Raw genomic sequence first — 20,151 nt, 5'->3', positions numbered from 1 at the left:
AATGCCATATACTAATTACAAACAAATCAAAGGTCTGAAACTGCAAGAGATTCTGAAGGCCTGCCCCTCTGCCTCTGATCATCACGCCTGCCCTGTCTAAGCGCTAGCTTCTGTTGGTCTGGGCCCTCTCTGCATTTCCAGAAGAGCTCCTATCTCAAACATGCCCAGAAAAAGACACCCAGCAGCACTGAGCAGTATAGAAAATAAATAGAATAAAACATGTCAGCATGTGGCGTGCCCAAGGACTTTCTAGCTCCTAGTTATTTATTCCCAGTGCTTCTTGCAGCTGCTACATCCTCAGCTGCTCGCATCTCCAGAGACAAGAGAGCGACAAATTAATTTGGTTAAAAAACAATATCCAGTCCTGAAAAGCAAAAACCATTGCAGAAAAAGTGTTCTCGAAAAACAAATCGGTCTTTACACGGAGTCCCAACAACAGGAAGCTGGGGGTCCTTCTCAATTGCCAGAGAAGGGCCTCGAGCGCTCATGGCTACTCAGGGAACATGCACTTACCCTAGAAACCCTGCTGCGCCATGGGGTAAAGTCCTATTCCATTGGACAGTGTCCTAGAGAGTTTGAGCTCTGCCCCATCCCCAGTCATTCAACGAGGTCCCACGAACTCCAAAGCTACTCGAATTAGATTATATAAAGATCTTCCACATGAGGAACAGAGGCTGGACCATCCCTGATCAAGGTCACGTCAGCACGGAGCTTCCGGTCGGTAACACACCACCACTCGTAACATAAAGTACTAGCGAAGGCGCTCGGGGTGCTTCCCGGAGAGAGTGATAGCATTTACGCTCTGATAGCAGCCCTGGCTCTCCCTCCGAAGCCCTCACTTGACATCGAGGTTTATGACACAAAACACAAATAGGGCCCAAGTACCTTCCACCAGCTGGTCACCTCCCGGGTAGCCATTCACTTTACAAAGCTGATGAATAGAATTGAGTCGATAAATATAGACAAAGTCGTTGCTATATTTGAAAGAGACATGCCCAGCCGGGCAGAGGTCTAGGTATTTACTTTTCAGTCAATGTAAAACATGAATAACACACAATGTACAAGACAGGGCACGAGCCTGTACCCAGTCAATCACACAAGAAATATCAGGACAGTGAGTGATTTATTTGCCCTTTAAAAGTGTGAAGGTGTCAATATTGTCCTGTTTTATTATCAAAACTGTGCGATTAACAAGTTTACAGAACGTTTAGCTCTTGCCTAAGCCCTTTTGTTTGTTCCCTTTAATTGCTCCCTGTCCTGATATTTCTTGTGTGATTGACTGGGTACAGGCTTGTGCCCTGTCTTGTATATTGCGTGTTATTCATGTTTTACATTGACTGAAAGTAAATATCAAGACCTCTGCCCGGCTGGGCATGTCGCTTTCAAATATAGCAACGACTTTGTCTATATTTATTGATTAAGCATTATTATTTGTAAGGGACCACTGTTGCCTTAATAATATTGACTCCCAAGGTCCCTTGCCGACTTCTTTGGGTTCCCTTGTTGTTTTCAAAAAGTAGAATTGAGTCGAGCCACAGGTCCTCAAACAGGCCCATGACTAGAGAAACAGTAAACCTCAGCACGCCTGTGTTTCTTAGGACAACAAATAGAAGATCCCCATTTACCAGCCAGCATAGTCAGTGCTGGGCACACTGTCATCAGGGGTCCTGCCCTTTAAGGAGTGCTGATGCTATTGTGACAATTCATAGATGTGCACAGCAGACCACTGGACATTATACAGTGACATGTTACCAGACGCACAGAGAATGGTGAACCTCAAGGCTCCTAGATAATACTTCCTTTATGAATGTAATCCATGCGTCAATGCTTTTGTGTGCAAACATGGGTGTCCCCTCTGATCACTGTGTCTTCACTGTACTGGAGCACACAGTACACCTGCTGGGGATTTGTGTTTGGTCTGGTCGCACTTCCTCTCCAGGCCACACTTGCCACTATTTTTCACACAAAGTTTTCAGTCTTCGTTGCTTTTCTGACATAAATTTATTGCGTAATTTTTGGAAAAGTTATTCCTGATCGATGCGGTAAAAACCAAAGCGTGCTGCATCCAAAGGTCAAACCGTTCATATAGTGCTTTCAACAACTGAACTCCCCAATCCCAATGCACTTCTTTAGGGGTTACCGCTGCCTGCCTTGTTGATCAAAGAAAAAGAACAAAATCAGAAATCACTGCAAGCCTTCAATCTGGACTTAGGCAGCAGGCCTGGAGAGTGGGACAGTGTTTATTGGCTCTCTACCAAGAGGTAGAGCAGTGCAGCCCTTTGATTCAGACTGAGAACCAGGCCTGGAGATCAGGACAGTACTTATTGGCTCTCTATCAAGGGGTAGAATAGTGAAGTCCTTGCATCCGGACTGAGACACCGAGTGTCAGTGTCATCCTTAGATCATGAGCTAAAACCCAGGCTTCAATACCTGGACTTCATTTAATAGCTTTCCATCGTTGCTAGCGTGGTGCAGCCCTTGAAACAGAAACCATACCACAGAGGCCTGGAGCGAAGTTTACTGGTTGTCCATCAGGTTACAGTAGTGCAGCTCTTGGATGAAAAGCCAGGCACCAGGCTTTCATGCAGGGTCCTTCCTAGGAGACTTTGTTGCTGCAGCTACTAGCTCAAGATCCAAGGCTCAGGACTTTCATCCAGGGTGTTTCCTAAGAGGCTCTCGCCCCGCAACTATAACATGGCACCTCTTGTATCTAGAGCCAAGCACAAGGATTTCAATCAGAGCGTTTCCTAAGAGGCTCTCGCTCAGCAGCCCTGGCACAGCAGCTCTTGCATCTAGAGCCAAGCACAAGGATTTCAATCAGGGCGTTTCCTAAGAGGCTCTCGCTCAGCAGCCCTGGCACAGCAGCTCTTGCATCTAGAGCCAAGCACAAGGATTTCAATCAGGGCGTTTCCTAAGAGGCTCTCGCTCAGCAGCCCTGGCACAGCAGCTCTTGCATCCAGAGCCAATCACAAGGATTTCAATCAGAGCGTTTCCTAAGAGGCTCTCGCTCAGCAGCCCTGGCACAGGAGCTCTTGCATCCAGAGCCAATCACAAGGATTTCAATCAGGGCGTTTCCTAAGAGGCTCTCGCTCAGCAGCCCTGGCACAGCAGCTCTTGAATCTAGAGCCAAGCGCAAGGATTTCAATCAGAGCGTTTCCTAAGAGGCTCTCGCTCAGCAGCCCTGGCACAGCAGCTCTTGAATCTAGAGCCAATCACAAGGATTTCAATCAGAGCGTTTCCTAAGAGGCTCTCGCTCAGCAGCCCTGGCACAGCAGCTCTTGCATCCAGAGCCAATCACAAGGATTTCAATCAGAGCGTTTCCTAAGAGGCTCTCGCTCAGCAGCCCTGGCACAGCAGCTCTTGAATCTAGAGCCAATCACAAGGATTTCAATCAGGGCGTTTCCTAAGTGGCTCTCGCTCAGCAGCCCTGGCACAGCAGCTCTTGCATCCAGAGCCAATCACAAGGATTTCAATCAGAGCGTTTCCTAAGAGGCTCTCGCTCAGCAGCCCTGGCACAGCAGCTCTTGAATCTAGAGCCAAGCACAAGGATTTCAATCAGAGCGTTTCCTAAGAGGCTCTCGCTCAGCAGCCCTGGCACAGCAGCTCTTGCATCCAGAGCCAATCACAAGGATTTCAATCAGAGCGTTTCCTAAGAGGCTCTCGCTCAGCAGCCCTGGCACAGCAGCTCTTGCATCTAGAGCCAAGCGCAAGGATTTCAATCAGAGCGTTTCCTAAGTGGCTCTCGCTCAGCAGCCCTGGCACAGCAGCTCTTGAATGTAGAGCCAAGCACAAGGATTTCAATCAGGGCGTTTCCTAAGTGGCTCTCGCTCAGCAGCCCTGGCACAGCAGCTCTTGAATCTAGAGCCAAGCGCAAGGATTTCATACAAGGTGTTTCCTAAGAGGCTCTCGCTCAGCAGCCCTGGCACAGCAGCTCTTGCATCCAGAGCCAAGCGCAAGGATTTCAATCAGAGCGTTTCCTAAGAGGCTTTCGCTCAGCAGCCCTGGCACAGCAGCTCTTGCATCCAGAGCCAAGCGCAAGGATTTCATACAAGGTGTTTCCTAAGAGGCTTTCGCTCAGCAGCCCTGGCACAGCAGCTCTTGCATCCAGAGCCGAGCGCAAGGATTTCATACAAGGTGTTTCCTAAGTGGCTCTCGCTCAGCAGCCCTGGCACAGCAGCTCTTGCATCTAGAGCCAAGCGCAAGGATTTCATACAAGGTGTTTCCTAAGTGGCTCTCGCTCAGCAGCCCTGGCACAGCAACTCTTGCATCTAGAGCCAAGCGCAAGGATTTCATTCAGGGCGTTTCTTAGGTGTCTCTCTAACAGCAGCTGTGGCAGTGCAGTGACTAGTTCAAGAGCCAGGCCCACGGCTTTCATACAGGGTCTTTCTTAAGAGGCCCTCCGTCTGCAGCTGTGGCAGTGCAACCCTCGGAAGAAGAGCCTTGGGAGGGCTGGGAGCTGTGCAGTTTGGTAAGGAAATGGGGTGGATGCTGTAGCCATGACCATGAAGATGGGTGTGACCATTTTATTTTTAATTGGAGGGGCACACGAAAACTGCTAGTAAAATCAATTAAGATGTGAACCTATGTTACTTACTGCGAAATAAACCGCGAGGCAGAAAAGAAGTGGTGGAGTTACCTGCTGACGTTTGTCAATGCACACGTACTGAAATGTAATAAGGCATAGTTTCTGACTGTCTGTGTAGCCGGTACTCATGACTGCGGACGTACAAACCCTGCAGCACAAGGTCCCACAAACGTACCGGTGCTCAATGAAAGCATCTGCAGCAGCGGAGCTAGAGATGGGTAAGATCACAACATGCACAAGTAAGAGGCATGGGGAAGAAGCAGGGCGTAGCCTGGCGCATCTCCTACACAAACGGCAGCATGTCCATGTGCTCCTCTACATCTGGAAATCTTTTAATAATGCTGACCTGTTTTTCCCCCATTTTTTTGTCAACTACTACAGGTGTAAATTGCAGTTGTTACTATGACCAAATGTAAGGGCACTCAATATACTAAACCACTGGATAGTAGAAGGCGGAGTTGGCTTAGAAAATATTTAAATTTGTGGCCTGCCTGCCTCCGCAGAGCAGCACGGAGTCTCTAATTCACTGAAACATGTTGCATCATTGCCAAGTGTTGAGCTACCGCTCGAGCTTGCACGAGCACCTGTCTAGTGTGTCGATTTTTTATCCTTTTAAGGTCATCTTTTTCTAGGTAGATAATTTCTTTTCAATTGTCTCTGTACCTTGTCTTTCTCCATACCATATGTCATTCTGTCTTAATAAAACATCCCTCCCTTCGCTCGATCTTTCGCCGCTCTAGTCCTTAATTAACAAACTCTTTTCCTCGCAAATATTGTTCTCCTTTTCACCAAACACTCAAAAACTCTACACCCCCATTTATTACCTTCTCTTGATGAGGCAGTCTCCATTCTTTTTATGCCAACAACTTCTGCTACATGTTCAGCACTTGGATAAAATTGCTTATAAAAATAAAGTTATCCACAAGGGCCTGATAAGGCCTATTCCATGGATTTCAGTATACACAAGGCTGGACAATTCCAAAAGCCACCCTCCTTCCGTGGGATTGCAAATGGCCTCTAAGTATGCACCTTAGGCTCTTGCATAGGATGTCTGTACTCTATGCCACATGGCTTTCACCTTTCAGCTTCTCTTCCATTGCACATATAACTCCATGAATGGATCATGATAACCTCACGCGGTGGCCCCAGGGCTGCTGGATAGTCTCACTTTTTGGACTTGGGACACGTCCCCGGGGTACCTCTGGGTACACCACTTCCATGACTTCTTACATACCAGTCAACCTTGACTCGAGAGCATGCCTTCCCATGAGACCAGGGCTGCACTATACCATAAGACCCTTCTTGCACTCTGGATACTCCTCCCCCTTGGATTCCTAACACGCCCTTCTCAAAGTTACAGGTTCGCTTTTGCTCTGGGCCTTCGGGTACGCCACCTCAACAAGCTTCTGCTCGTGTCCCCCCTTTTGTGGCTTCCAAACACGCCTCCCCATATGAATACCCACATGCGCTCAAGGTATGACCTCCTGTTATGCTTGTAGCTGCACCTCTACATAGACTTCCTGAGAGCCACTCGCATTGGGGCTGTACCTGGGGAGGTTGCAAAAACAACAAGTGATGGACTGAATGTGGATCAATGTCACACACTCCCCCAGTCAAAAGATCTGGGCCCAAATCCATCGTTTTTTTGCACTCCACACCACCCTGGGTTAGACAATGGCGATATGCAAATCAGCTCTGACCCTGTTGCCCCATGGGAACAGTCCAGTCCGAACTACAAAAGCCATGTCCTTCCCAGAACGGAATCAAGCATCCGAGGACCGGACCGGTTTCGAGGTAACACCTCTCTTCAGCCCGGCTAGCTTGACTCCAAGTGGTGTGGAGTGCCTGGGACCCACGTCTGGGCATCCCCAGCGCACTTAGGGCGGCAATTGCAAAAACAACAAGTGATGGACTGAATGTGGATCAATGTCACACACTCCCCCAGTCAAAAGATCTGGGCCCAAATCCATCGTTTTTTTGCACTCCACACCACCCTGGGTTAGACAATGGCGATATGCAAATTAGCTCTGACCCTGTTGCCCCATGGGAACAGTCCAGTCCGAACTACAAAAGCCATGTCCTTCCCAGAACGGAATCAAGCATCCGAGGACCGGACCGGTTTCGAGGTAGCACCTCTCTTCAGCCCGGCTAGCTTGACTCCAAGTGGTGTGGAGTGCCTGGGACCCACATCTGGGCATCCCCAGCGCACTTAGGGCGGCAATTGCAAAAACAACAAGTGATGGACTGAATGTGGATCAATGTCACACACTCCCCCAGTCAAAAGATCTGGGCCCAAATCCATCGTTTTTTTGCACTCCACACCACCCTGGGTTAGACAATGGCGATATGCAAATCAGCTCTGACCCTGTTGCCCCATGGGAACAGTCCAGTCCGAACTACAAAAGCCATGTCCTTCCCAGAACGGAATCAAGCATCCGAGGACCGGACCGGTTTCGAGGTAACACCTCTCTTCAGCCCGGCTAGCTTGACTCCAAGTGGTGTGGAGTGCCTGGGACCCACGTCTGGGCATCCCCAGCGCACTTAGGGCGGCAATTGCAAAAACAACAAGTGATGGACTGAATGTGGATCAATGTCACACACTCCCCCAGTCAAAAGATCTGGGCCCAAATCCATCGTTTTTTTGCACTCCACACCACCCTGGGTTAGACAATGGCGATATGCAAATCAGCTCTGACCCTGTTGCCCCATGGGAACAGTCCAGTCCGAACTACAAAAGCCATGTCCTTCCCAGAACGGAATCAAGCATCCGAGGACCGGACCGGTTTCGAGGTAACACCTCTCTTCAGCCCGGCTAGCTTGACTCCAAGTGGTGTGGAGTGCCTGGGACCCACGTCTGGGCATCCCCAGCGCACTTAGGGCGGCAATTGCAAAAACAACAAGTGATGGACTGAATGTGGATCAATGTCACACACTCCCCCAGTCAAAAGATCTGGGCCCAAATCCATCGTTTTTTTGCACTCCACACCACCCTGGGTTAGACAATGGCGATATGCAAATCAGCTCTGACCCTGTTGCCCCATGGGAACAGTCCAGTCCGAACTACAAAAGCCATGTCCTTCCCAGAACGGAATCAAGCATCCGAGGACCGGACCGGTTTCGAGGTAACACCTCTCTTCAGCCCGGCTAGCTTGACTCCAAGTGGTGTGGAGTGCCTGGGACCCACGTCTGGGCATCCCCAGCGCACTTAGGGCGGCAATTGCAAAAACAACAAGTGATGGACTGAATGTGGATCAATGTCACACACTCCCCCAGTCAAAAGATCTGGGCCCAAATCCATCGTTTTTTTGCACTCCACACCACCCTGGGTTAGACAATGGCGATATGCAAATCAGCTCTGACCCTGTTGCCCCCTGGGAACAGTCCAGTCCGAACTACAAAAGCCATGTCCTTCCCAGAACGGAATCAAGCATCCGAGGACCGGACCGGTTTCGAGGTAACACCTCTCTTCAGCCCGGCTAGCTTGACTCCAAGTGGTGTGGAGTGCCTGGGACCCACGTCTGGGCATCCCCAGCGCACTTAGGGCGGCAATTGCAAAAACAACAAGTGATGGACTGAATGTGGATCAATGTCACACACTCCCCCAGTCAAAAGATCTGGGCCCAAATCCATCGTTTTTTTCCACTCCACACCACCCTGGGTTAGACAATGGCGATATGCAAATCAGCTCTGACCCTGTTGCCCCATGGGAACAGTCCAGTCCGAACTACAAAAGCATTGTCCTTCCCAGAACGGAATCAAGCATCCGAGGACCGGACCGGTTTCGAGGTAACACCTCTCTTCAGCCCGGCTAGCTTGACTCCAAGTGGTGTGGAGTGCCTGGGACCCACGTCTGGGCATCCCCAGCGCACTTAGGGCGGCAATTGCAAAAACAACAAGTGATGGACTGAATGTGGATCAATGTCACACACTCCCCCAGTCAAAAGATCTGGGCCCAAATCCATCGTTTTTTTGCACTCCACACCACCCTGGGTTAGACAATGGCGATATGCAAATCAGCTCTGACCCTGTTGCCCCATGGGAACAGTCCAGTCCGAACTACAAAAGCCATGTCCTTCCCAGAACGGAATCAAGCATCCGAGGACCGGACCGGTTTCGAGGTAACACCTCTCTTCAGCCCGGCTAGCTTGACTCCAAGTGGTGTGGAGTGCCTGGGACCCACGTCTGGGCATCCCCAGCGCACTTAGGGCGGCAATTGCAAAAACAACAAGTGATGGACTGAATGTGGATCAATGTCACACACTCCCCCAGTCAAAAGATCTGGGCCCAAATCCATCGTTTTTTTGCACTCCACACCACCCTGGGTTAGACAATGGCGATATGCAAATCAGCTCTGACCCTGTTGCCCCATGGGAACAGTCCAGTCCGAACTACAAAAGCCATGTCCTTCCCAGAACGGAATCAAGCATCCGAGGACCGGACCGGTTTCGAGGTAACACCTCTCTTCAGCCCGGCTAGCTTGACTCCAAGTGGTGTGGAGTGCCTGGGACCCACGTCTGGGCATCCCCAGCGCACTTAGGGCGGCAATTGCAAAAACAACAAGTGATGGACTGAATGTGGATCAATGTCACACACTCCCCCAGTCAAAAGATCTGGGCCCAAATCCATCGTTTTTTTGCACTCCACACCACCCTGGGTTAGACAATGGCGATATGCAAATCAGCTCTGACCCTGTTGCCCCATGGGAACAGTCCAGTCCGAACTACAAAAGCCATGTCCTTCCCAGAACGGAATCAAGCATCCGAGGACCGGACCGGTTTCGAGGTAACACCTCTCTTCAGCCCGGCTAGCTTGACTCCAAGTGGTGTGGAGTGCCTGGGACCCACGTCTGGGCATCCCCAGCGCACTTAGGGCGGCAATTGCAAAAACAACAAGTGATGGACTGAATGTGGATCAATGTCACACACTTCCCCAGTCAAAAGATCTGGGCCCAAATCCATCGTTTTTTTGCACTCCACACCACCCTGGGTTAGACAATGGCGATATGCAAATCAGCTCTGACCCTGTTGCCCCATGGGAACAGTCCAGTCCGAACTACAAAAGCCATGTCCTTCCCAGAACGGAATCAAGCATCCGAGGACCGGACCGGTTTCGAGGTAACACCTCTCTTCAGCCCGGCTAGCTTGACTCCAAGTGGTGTGGAGTGCCTGGGACCCACGTCTGGGCATCCCCAGCGCACTTAGGGCGGCAATTGCAAAAACAACAAGTGATGGACTGAATGTGGATCAATGTCACACACTCCCCCAGTCAAAAGATCTGGGCCCAAATCCATCGTTTTTTTGCACTCCACACCACCCTGGGTTAGACAATGGCGATATGCAAATCAGCTCTGACCCTGTTGCCCCATGGGAACAGTCCAGTCCGAACTACAAAAGCCATGTCCTTCCCAGAACGGAATCAAGCATCCGAGGACCGGACCGGTTTCGAGGTAACACCTCTCTTCAGCCCGGCTAGCTTGACTCCAAGTGGTGTGGAGTGCCTGGGACCCACGTCTGGGCATCCCCAGCGCACTTAGGGCGGCAATTGCAAAAACAACAAGTGATGGACTGAATGTGGATCAATGTCACACACTCCCCCAGTCAAAAGATCTGGGCCCAAATCCATCGTTTGTTTGCACTCCACACCACCCTGGGTTAGACAATGGCGATATGCAAATCAGCTCTGACCCTGTTGCCCCATGGGAACAGTCCAGTCCGAACTACAAAAGCCATGTCCTTCCCAGAACGGAATCAAGCATCCGAGGACCGGACCGGTTTCGAGGTAACACCTCTCTTCAGCCCGGCTAGCTTGACTCCAAGTGGTGTGGAGTGCCTGGGACCCACGTCTGGGCATCCCCAGCGCACTTAGGGCGGCAATTGCAAAAACAACAAGTGATGGACTGAATGTGGATCAATGTCACACACTCCCCCAGTCAAAAGATCTGGGCCCAAATCCATCGTTTTTTTGCACTCCACACCACCCTGGGTTAGACAATGGCGATATGCAAATCAGCTCTGACCCTGTTGCCCCATGGGAACAGTCCAGTCCGAACTACAAAAGCCATGTCCTTCCCAGAACGGAATCAAGCATCCGAGGACCGGACCGGTTTCGAGGTAACACCTCTCTTCAGCCCGGCTAGCTTGACTCCAAGTGGTGTGGAGTGCCTGGGACCCACGTCTGGGCATCCCCAGCGCACTTAGGGCGGCAATTGCAAAAACAACAAGTGATGGACTGAATGTGGATCAATGTCACACACTCCCCCAGTCAAAAGATCTGGGCCCAAATCCATCGTTTTTTTGCACTCCACACCACCCTGGGTTAGACAATGGCGATATGCAAATCAGCTCTGACCCTGTTGCCCCATGGGAACAGTCCAGTCCGAACTACAAAAGCCATGTCCTTCCCAGAACGGAATCAAGCATCCGAGGACCGGACCGGTTTCGAGGTAACACCTCTCTTCAGCCCGGCTAGCTTGACTCCAAGTGGTGTGGAGTGCCTGGGACCCACGTCTGGGCATCCCCAGCGCACTTAGGGCGGCAATTGCAAAAACAACAAGTGATGGACTGAATGTGGATCAATGTCACACACTCCCCCAGTCAAAAGATCTGGGCCCAAATCCATCGTTTTTTTGCACTCCACACCACCCTGGGTTAGACAATGGCGATATGCAAATCAGCTCTGACCCTGTTGCCCCATGGGAACAGTCCAGTCCGAACTACAAAAGCATTGTCCTTCCCAGAACGGAATCAAGCATCCGAGGACCGGACCGGTTTCGAGGTAACACCTCTCTTCAGCCCGGCTAGCTTGACTCCAAGTGGTGTGGAGTGCCTGGGACCCACGTCTGGGCATCCCCAGCGCACTTAGGGCGGCAATTGCAAAAACAACAAGTGATGGACTGAATGTGGATCAATGTCACACACTCCCCCAGTCAAAAGATCTGGGCCCAAATCCATCGTTTTTTTGCACTCCACACCACCCTGGGTTAGACAATGGCGATATGCAAATCAGCTCTGACCCTGTTGCCCCATGGGAACAGTCCAGTCCGAACTACAAAAGCCATGTCCTTCCCAGAACGGAACGGTGATTTGGGCCCAGATCTTTTGACTGGGGGAGTGTGTGACATTGATCCACATTCAGTCCATCACTTGTTGTTTTTTGTACCTGGGGAGGTGGCATTGGGAGACCAAGGGGAGAGGCACTCAGGATTTCCTTTTTTCAGCTCTTGTTTGCCACCCCCAATAAATTCCCTGTTAACTTCCTGCTTCGTCTCCTGTGATGCATACCGAATACTCCTCCTCTTAGTACCCTGTTGGGATCAATTTTATCCTTCTACGGAGTGCATGTTGCCCGTAGGTTACTGGATGCCCTTCCATCTGGGATCGAGGGCCCTTCCTGTGGATTGAAACTCTGGGACTGGGACTCTAGGTGGCTGTTTTGCATTGACTTACGAGTGCAGTTCACTATCAGGATCTTGGATACCCCTTCCTTCTATGATTCTCTGTGCCCTTTTCATGCTTGCAGCCCTGTGCATATGCCGCTGCCCCATTAGCTACCATATCTCTAGGTACTCACCCTTCACCAATTTTCTCAATGAAGCGATACCGCTTATTTTCAATGGTCACAGTCGCTCGAGAGCAGATACACAGTGATTGCCCCATGGTCCCTGGAACATTCTTCAGTCTCTGGAAAGAAGTGAACACAGGAATTACAATGGAGCTCGTTGGGGAAGTCTATACACGAGGATACTACAGGGATATAGTTAACATCAACTTCCTCCACATCAGAGAGTATAGAGCCCCTTCCAGTGCTTGCCAGGTCTGAGGCAGTGGCTACTCCCACTGCCTTCAAACTGGGACAAGTGCTTCATAGCACAGAGGCCGCACCAGCTGAGATTTCAAATACCACAAGGAGAAGACGGTTCTGCTCTTAGGGAAGATTACAATCCAAAAATCTGCTTGAATCCTTTCGTTAGTGAAATCTAAGGACTACCAGGGTATGGAACATTCATGAGGAAGCACTCAGTAGGAACTAATGTTTCTTTGTGCTATGTTCATATGACAGCATGCTCCTCGTGTTAATGTTTATCAAACAACATGTTTGCTGGTTCAGGATAGCAGTGAAGGTGCTTTAGCTTACATTATAATTAAAAAACAACTTCTAAAATCAGTAAAACCATGAAACACAAAAGGGAGGGGGGTATGCATTAGGCAGAGGTCAAAGAAAGAGTAAGAGAGAGGTTTTTGCGAATTGGCCATATGCTCTTCAAAAATTTAGCGATGTTGAAAACAATGACCGGGGACGTGTCTGCTCTGCATATCCTTATGGCTACCCTGTACTGGACGACACCTAAAAGACTGTACAAAGGAGCAATCCAACGCCTACACTGCTTATAACCTTGGGCAGAAAAAGAGGAGGTGATCATCAGTTTCTTCGGCACTCCTGCAGACAGGACACATTTTGTTTCCATCTTGTTGACTATTTTATTTAGTGGTAAAGGAAGCATGCGATAATGAACTTACCGTTATATAAAGGGCTTTTGTGAATGGAGGGTCAATAACATTCATTTCGTTTTCAAAATAAGAGTGAATCCTATGAAACGATCAGTCAAACCTGCTTGTGAGAGGATTTACCCTTCTCAAGCTCCCAGTAGATGGCCTTCGCTCTCGTATTTGCGGAAGATGGGATAGTTTCAGGGGACAACCAATACTCATGTAGATTCACAGAGCATAGGACTGCTTTACATTGTCCAACCAGGGTAAAGGAACACCTCCATTTAAGGGCTGCTCTTAAAATGTTATTCTCAACCACCTCCAAGGCTTTTAAATTAACGTATCCCTAGAGTCTGGCTCTATATGTTGCGGCGACTAGAAGTTTGGCCCTCTAGGCCTCAAGACGGGGGGGGGGGGATTGGATAGAATGAGGACTTGTTTGCGAATTGTAAAATTGCTGCTGCCCTCTGCTTCAGTCTAAGAGTACTGTTGATAACCTGGTAACCCCGGGTATTTGCACTAGAGAGGTGATTGCCAAGATAATCAAAATCTAGCACTTTCCTCAGCACCTCCCCTTCCAACATTATTGATCCTCTAGCCTCTAAAGGGTGGACGGACGTAAATTGTTGTCTTCCTCGCGTTAAGTGCCAGTCCATGATCTAAGCGGAATGTGTTAAACTTACTCAAATGGGCCTCTAGTCCTTTGGGGGTTTCTGATACTAATAAAGTATCCCTCTGCGAATAATAGGGAGGGTATTTCAGTTCCCCCTAGAACCGGAGAGTCGTTATCACAACCCAAGAAGTAATCGATGCGGCATAGACAGCAGGAGCAATGTGGGGGCAAGGAGGGGTCCTTGCCTGACTCCTTTTGCAACCTTAAATGGATCGGTGTTTTCTACATTTGTACCCCATCTCACTTGAGCAGAATTATTGTGGTGAAAGCTGGAAAATAAATCAAATAGGGGGCGGGTTAGCCCTAGGTCACCTAGTGTATGCCATAACTTATCCCAAGAGACCAAGTCAAATGCCACCTGGAGATCAACAAAAGCGATATATAGGCTGCCCCTTTTTATTTCTACTTCTTTTCACATATTAATTAAAACCTGAAAACCTGGCGGACTGTGCTAATTTTGGGATGAAATCCAACATGAAAGTGTTAAAATAAATAAGGGGCTGGTATAATAAAGATTACAAAAGTTTTTGGGGAAAGAATCAATCAGGCTAATTGGGGGTGGTTGGCTGGGTCAGACTTTGGGCCTTTCTGTTGTATAGAAATAAGTATCGCCCCTTTCCATGAGGATGGAATCGTGCCTCCTACTAAAATGGCATTAAAAACGCTTCATTCTATGTGTGTTGGAGCCATGTGCTATTATGTGCCAGAAAACTACCTGGTCCCCTGATCGTGTTGTAGACAAAATGTAATTCCAAATTGCTGTAGCCCAAGTCGATATTGCATGTTTTAGGGGTAGTTAGTAGTTTGCTCTAGCTGACTTTATATCCTGCGAGAGCTCTCTTTTAAGGGCAGTAAGGAGATTGCACTTAGCTGACCTGCAAGTCCTGTCGTACCAGGTGGGATCTGCCTTCTGGGGGGGATTCTTGCGTGGGGGAGGTTTGATAAAGAAGCTCATTTTCCATTTCTCAAACCATTTGGAATGAGCATCCATAACAAGGTCAGGAGCTTCCTCTGGATTAGCCATGTAAGACGGGACAGGGTCCCGGTCATGATAGAGTTAGGTGTACTTGGACTCATTGTCCTTAAGGCTCTCCCACTTAAATCTCCTCCGATTGTGACTGACGGAGAGAGCACTTCCAGGCAATTGAGGAGTCCCACCTCGCGTTCATTACCTCCACAAAGGGAGAGGCAAAGAGGGAAGTGGTCACTCTCATATGGGTTCATCAATAAGATGAACCCAGGATTGGACATCGAATCAAAAATAATCAATACGGCTCTGGTAGGTATGTCTTTTAAAAGTAGGACGCATCTCCAACTCAGTTCGGTTCTACCATTACATTCCCTCAGACAGCTAGATGTAATGTTCTCCCAAAACTTGTTACATTATAAAAAGAAGTCAAGTTTAAAATAACGTGCCGTCCCCTGATGGTTTATTTCTAGAACCTGACAGCTCACTGCGATTGTTTCGCTCGAAGCAGACACCCGTTCTTGCTTCCGTTTACGCGAGGAATGAAACAATCCTTGTCCTTCTTTTATGCTCACAGAAGTTTGAGTCACATGTTTTCGAATTCAATATAACTTTATTTACAAACGCCTGACACGGGTCCCTGTCCAATACATTCCTACATTTGACACTTTATTTTTTCGATAACTTTATTGCTATCCTCTACCCTTGTCATATGTAACAAACAACACATCTGGGGATATTATATTATATACCTATAGTATTCTTATTTCCATCGTGAGATTTTTCATTTACACACCAGACCGCCTAGACAACAATGCGCACAACAGCAAAGAGCTCTTCAACATCGTGAAGGAACTCTCCAACCCCAGCTCCAACACCAGCGACGTCCCACCCTCGCAAGATCTGTGCGACTCGCTGGCCACCTTCTTCCACCGCACGATCACAGACATCCACGACAGTTTCAACGCCACGACCACCCCGACAACCACTGAGACCTCCGCCCCCATGACCACCATCCCCACCAACCGCCTGCTCTACTGGACCAACATCAACGACGATGACACCATCAAGATCATGAACACCATCCACTCCGGATCTCCGTCAGATCCATGCCCACACCACATCTTCAACAAAGCCAGCACATCCATCGCACCCCATCTCCGGAAAGTCATCAACATCTCCTTCGAGACAGCAACCTTCCCGGAGAGCTCGAAGCGCGCCGAGATCAACGCCTTACTCAAGAAACCCAAGGCGAACCCCAAGGACCTCAAGAACTTCCGGCCCATCTTCCTGCTCCTGTTCCCGGCAAAGGTCATCGAGAAGACCGTCAACGAACAACTGACCCGCTACCTCAAGGAGAACATCCTGGACCCTTACCAGTCCAGGTTCCGCAGCGACCACAGCACCGAGACTGCCCTCATCGCCGCAACCGATGACATCAAGTCCCTGCTGGACAACGGAGGAACGGCGGCCCTCATCCTACTGGACCTGTCAGCCGCCTTCGACACGGTCTGTCATCATACACTATGAACACGCTCCACAACGCAGGGATCCTGGAGAAGGCCCTGGACTGGACCACCTCCTTCCTCTCCGGCAGAACACAGAGCGTCCGCCTTCCTCCCCTTCCGCTCCGAAGCAACCGAGATCATCTGCGGCTCAGCCTAGGGCTCATCCCTCAGCCCAACCCTGTTTAACATCTACATGGCACCACTCGCCCACGTCGCCCGTCGGCACAACCTCAACATCCTCTCCTATGCCGATGACACCCAGCTGATACTCTCCCTCACCAAGGACCCCCACACCGCCAAAACCAACCTTCACGAAGGAATGAAGGCCGTTGCTGAATAGATTAGGAACAGCCGACTGAAGCTGAACTCGGACAAGACGGAGGTCCTCATCCTCGGATCCAACTCTTCGGCCTGGGACGACTCCTGGTGGCCGACTGCACTGGGAACGGCTCCAACCCCCACCGACCACGCACGCAACCTAGGGGTCATCCTCGACTCGACCCTTTCCATGACTAAGCAGGTCAACGCCGTCTCCTCCTCCTGCTTCAACAACCTCCGCATGCTCCGTGGGATCTACAAGTGGATCCCCACTGAAACGAGAAGAACAGTCACCCAGGCCCTTGTCAGCAGCCTGGTTAGACTATGGAAACGCCCTCTGCGCAGGAGCCTCGGCCAAACTCCTGAGACGGCTCCAACGCATCCAGAACGCCTCTGCACGCCTGATCCTCGACATCCCTTGCTGCAGCCACATCACACCCCACCTGAGAGACCTGCACTGGCTCCCGGTCAACAAGAGAATAACCTTCAAGCTCCTCACCCACGCACACAAGGAACTCCACAACAACGGACCAACATACCTCAACAGACGACTCAGCTTCTACACCCCCACTCGCCAGCTCCGCTCCGCCGACCTCGCCTTCGCTACAGTCCCACGCTTCCGAAGAGCGACCTCAGGTGGCAGATCGTTCTCCCACCTCGCTGCCAAGACCTGGAACACCCTCCCCATCCACCTACGGCAGACCCAAGACCTGCTGACCTTCAGAAAACTCCTCAAGACCTGGCTTTTTGAGCAGTAGCAGCATCCCCCACCCCAGCGCCTTGAGACCCTCACGGGTGAGTAGTGCGCTTTACAAATGATATGATTGATTGATTGATGTTGATAAATACATCCCCACAAGCAAGCGAGTGTGTTCACCCTATTAGGTGATCAATAAGATGGAATTAAGTATACACTCAAGAATATTAATATGGTGGTTGTGAGCTTCTAAATATATAAAAATATAAAAAATATTTTAATATTAGAACAATTCGTAATGAATTGGCACAGACATATAAAGAATTGAAGGTGCCTCAACAAATTAGTGTGCTTAATGGAAAAAAAATAGAAGGGAATTTCCCGTGTGAAAATTGTGTTAATTGTGGCTCTATGAAACAGGGTGATTGCATAGAATACAATGGTACGAAACATAGATATAGATCTCTCCTGAATTGTGGAATTAAGAATGTCATCTATCTCATCGTATGCCCGTGTGGCAAAGGGTATGTAGGTGAGACCAGTAAAGAGATAAGAACACGACTGAACACGATTGAACGATTGAACAAACATAGATCAGCAATTAGGACCAACAGGAAGAATTCACCCCTGACAGAACAATGGCAACAGACCAAGCATACTATGGATGAGATCAAATGGGTAATTTTAGAAAAGATCATTTGCCCTACTAGAGGAGGTGAATTAGATGCAAAAAGAAAAAGACGAGAACAATTCTATATCAGTAATTTTGACACGCTCGGATCAGGTCTAAATAATAGGGAAGACTGGGAAAGACTAATACTGTAGAAACAACAGCTAAAGTGTCTTATTATAACTAGTAATAAACTGAGTAATTAGTAAGGGCAGGTAAAATAATGGTATGAACTACATATGTAAGTCTGCTCTAATTATTTAGTAATTGGGGCAATAATATCTGTAATCTTGACATTAATTAGGATCGGGTACAAATGAAATATTTTTTTATATATTTAGAAGCTCACCACCACCATATTATTATTCTTGAGTGTAATACCTAATTCCATCTTATTGCTCACTTAATAGAGTGTACACACGTGCTTCCTTGTGGGGATGTATATATCAGCATCTGGAGCGTAAATGAAGATTTTCATGATGGAAATAAGAATACTATAGGTAGATAATATAATATCCCCAGATGTGTTGTTACATCTGACAAGGGTAGAGGATATCAAAGTTATCGAAAAAAGAAAGTACCAAATGTAGGAATGTATTGGACAGGGAGTTGTATCAGTCGTTTGTAAATAACGTTTTATTGATTTCGAAAACATGTGACTCAAACTTCTGTGGGCATAAAAGAAGGACGAGGTGTGTGACTTGGTTTCATTCCTTGCGTAGACAGAAGCAAGAACGGGTGTCTGCTTCGAGCGAAACAAGTGCGGTGAGCTGTCAGGTTCTAGAAATAAACCATCAGGGGACGGAACGTTATTTTAAACTTGACTTCTCGTTATAATGTAACAATAAGTTTAGGGAGAACATTACATCTAGTGAGTTCCTAGGGAAGCCTAATTTGTATGTAATAAATAAAGACCGGCTAATTTGTATTTAAGAGAAATACCTGTGGAGAACGTGTTAAGACTCGCAAGAAGTTCAAGTTCAAGTTCATGGATTTATATAGCGCGCTACTCACCCAAAGGGTCTCAAGGCGCTTGGGGAAGGGGGGTTCAATTTTTGTCGAATAGCCAGGTTTTAAGTTCTTTTCTGAAGGAGATGTGCACTCTGTTCATCACCACCCCCTTTTCTGAATCATTTTGTCCACCATAAGCGTGGAAGGGTATACTCAGATGTGAGTCCCTTGCTCATTGCACCATCAGGATTCAAGCAAGCCGGGCCGACGACGCCTGAAATGGCAGAAACCGGTCCCCGGAAGCTTGTTTCCTTCCCAGTATAAGAATTGGCTTGGTAGTTTGGTTTGCCCTGTTCCCATCATGCACTGGGACAGGAACAGACTAATTTGCATATAGCCAAGTTCTGAGCTGGGATGGTGCAGTGAGCTAAAAAACTGTGATGGATCAAGCCCTGATCTTTGGACTGGGTAAGAGTGGTCTGCTTAATTCAGGCACTCTGTTCATCACCACCCCCTTTTCTGAATCATTTTGTCCACCATAAGCGTGGAAGGGTATACTCAGATGTGAGTCCCTTGCTCATTGCACCATCAGGATTCAAGCAAGCCGGGCCGACGACGCCTGAAATGGCAGAAACCGGTCCCCGGAAGCTTGTTTCCTTCCCAGTATAAGAATTGGCTTGGTAGTTTGGTTTGCCCTGTTCCCATCATGCACTGGGACAGGAACAGACTAATTTGTATATAGCCAAGTTCTGAGCTGGGATGGTGCAGTGAGCTAAAAAACGGTGATGGATCAAGCCCTGATCTTTGGACTGGGTAAGAGTGGTCTGCTTAATTCAGGCACTCTGTTCATCACCAACCCCTTTTCTGAATCATGGTTGTGAGAGAGGCGGAGGTGAGTGGGAAGTGAGTTCCAGGTCTTGGCCGCCAGGAAGGAGAAGGATCTGCCACCCATGGTGGATTTTCGGATGCGCGGGACTGCGGCGAGGGCTAGATTGGACGATCTTAGTTGACGGGTGGGTGTGTAGAAGGACAGTCGTGTGTTGAGGCATTCGGGTCCTAGTTTGTAGAGGGCCTTGTGTGCGTGGGTGAGAAGACGGAATGTAATTCTCTTGTTGACGGGAAGCCAGTGGAGTTCTTTTAGGTGTCCGGTGATGTGATCTTGGCGAGGGATGTCCAATATGAGTCTCGCTGATGCGTTTTGGATGCGTTGGAGTTTTTTCTGTAATTTTGCTGTGATTCCAGCGTATAGTGTGTTACCATAATCCAGTCGGCTCGTGACCAGTGCGTGGGTGACAG

At 48.9% G+C, this 20,151-nt stretch overlaps 1 protein-coding gene across 4 annotated transcripts in view; it reads right to left on the bottom strand.

Annotated features, from left to right (window-relative positions):
* STK16 (serine/threonine kinase 16) overlaps window positions 1-20,151 on the bottom strand; it is a 166,411-nt gene that overhangs the window by 112,276 nt on the left and 33,984 nt on the right. For all 4 annotated transcript variants that reach the window (XR_013608549.1, XR_013608550.1, XM_078679159.1 and 1 more), the window contains exon 3: window positions 12,155-12,264. Coding sequence is in view for 2 of the 4 variants with exons in the window: in XM_078679159.1 (XP_078535285.1) it covers window positions 12,155-12,240 (86 nt within the window). In the remaining 2 variants the exon portion in view is untranslated. The remainder of the gene's footprint in view (window positions 1-12,154; window positions 12,265-20,151) is intronic.

This window comes from Lissotriton helveticus, chromosome 3_1, assembly GCF_964261635.1.
Source record: "Lissotriton helveticus chromosome 3_1, aLisHel1.1, whole genome shotgun sequence".
Classification (NCBI taxonomy): Eukaryota; Metazoa; Chordata; class Amphibia; order Caudata; family Salamandridae; genus Lissotriton; species Lissotriton helveticus.
The sequence above is the reverse complement of the archived record's forward strand: the minus strand, read 5'-3'. Positions and strand labels throughout refer to the sequence as shown.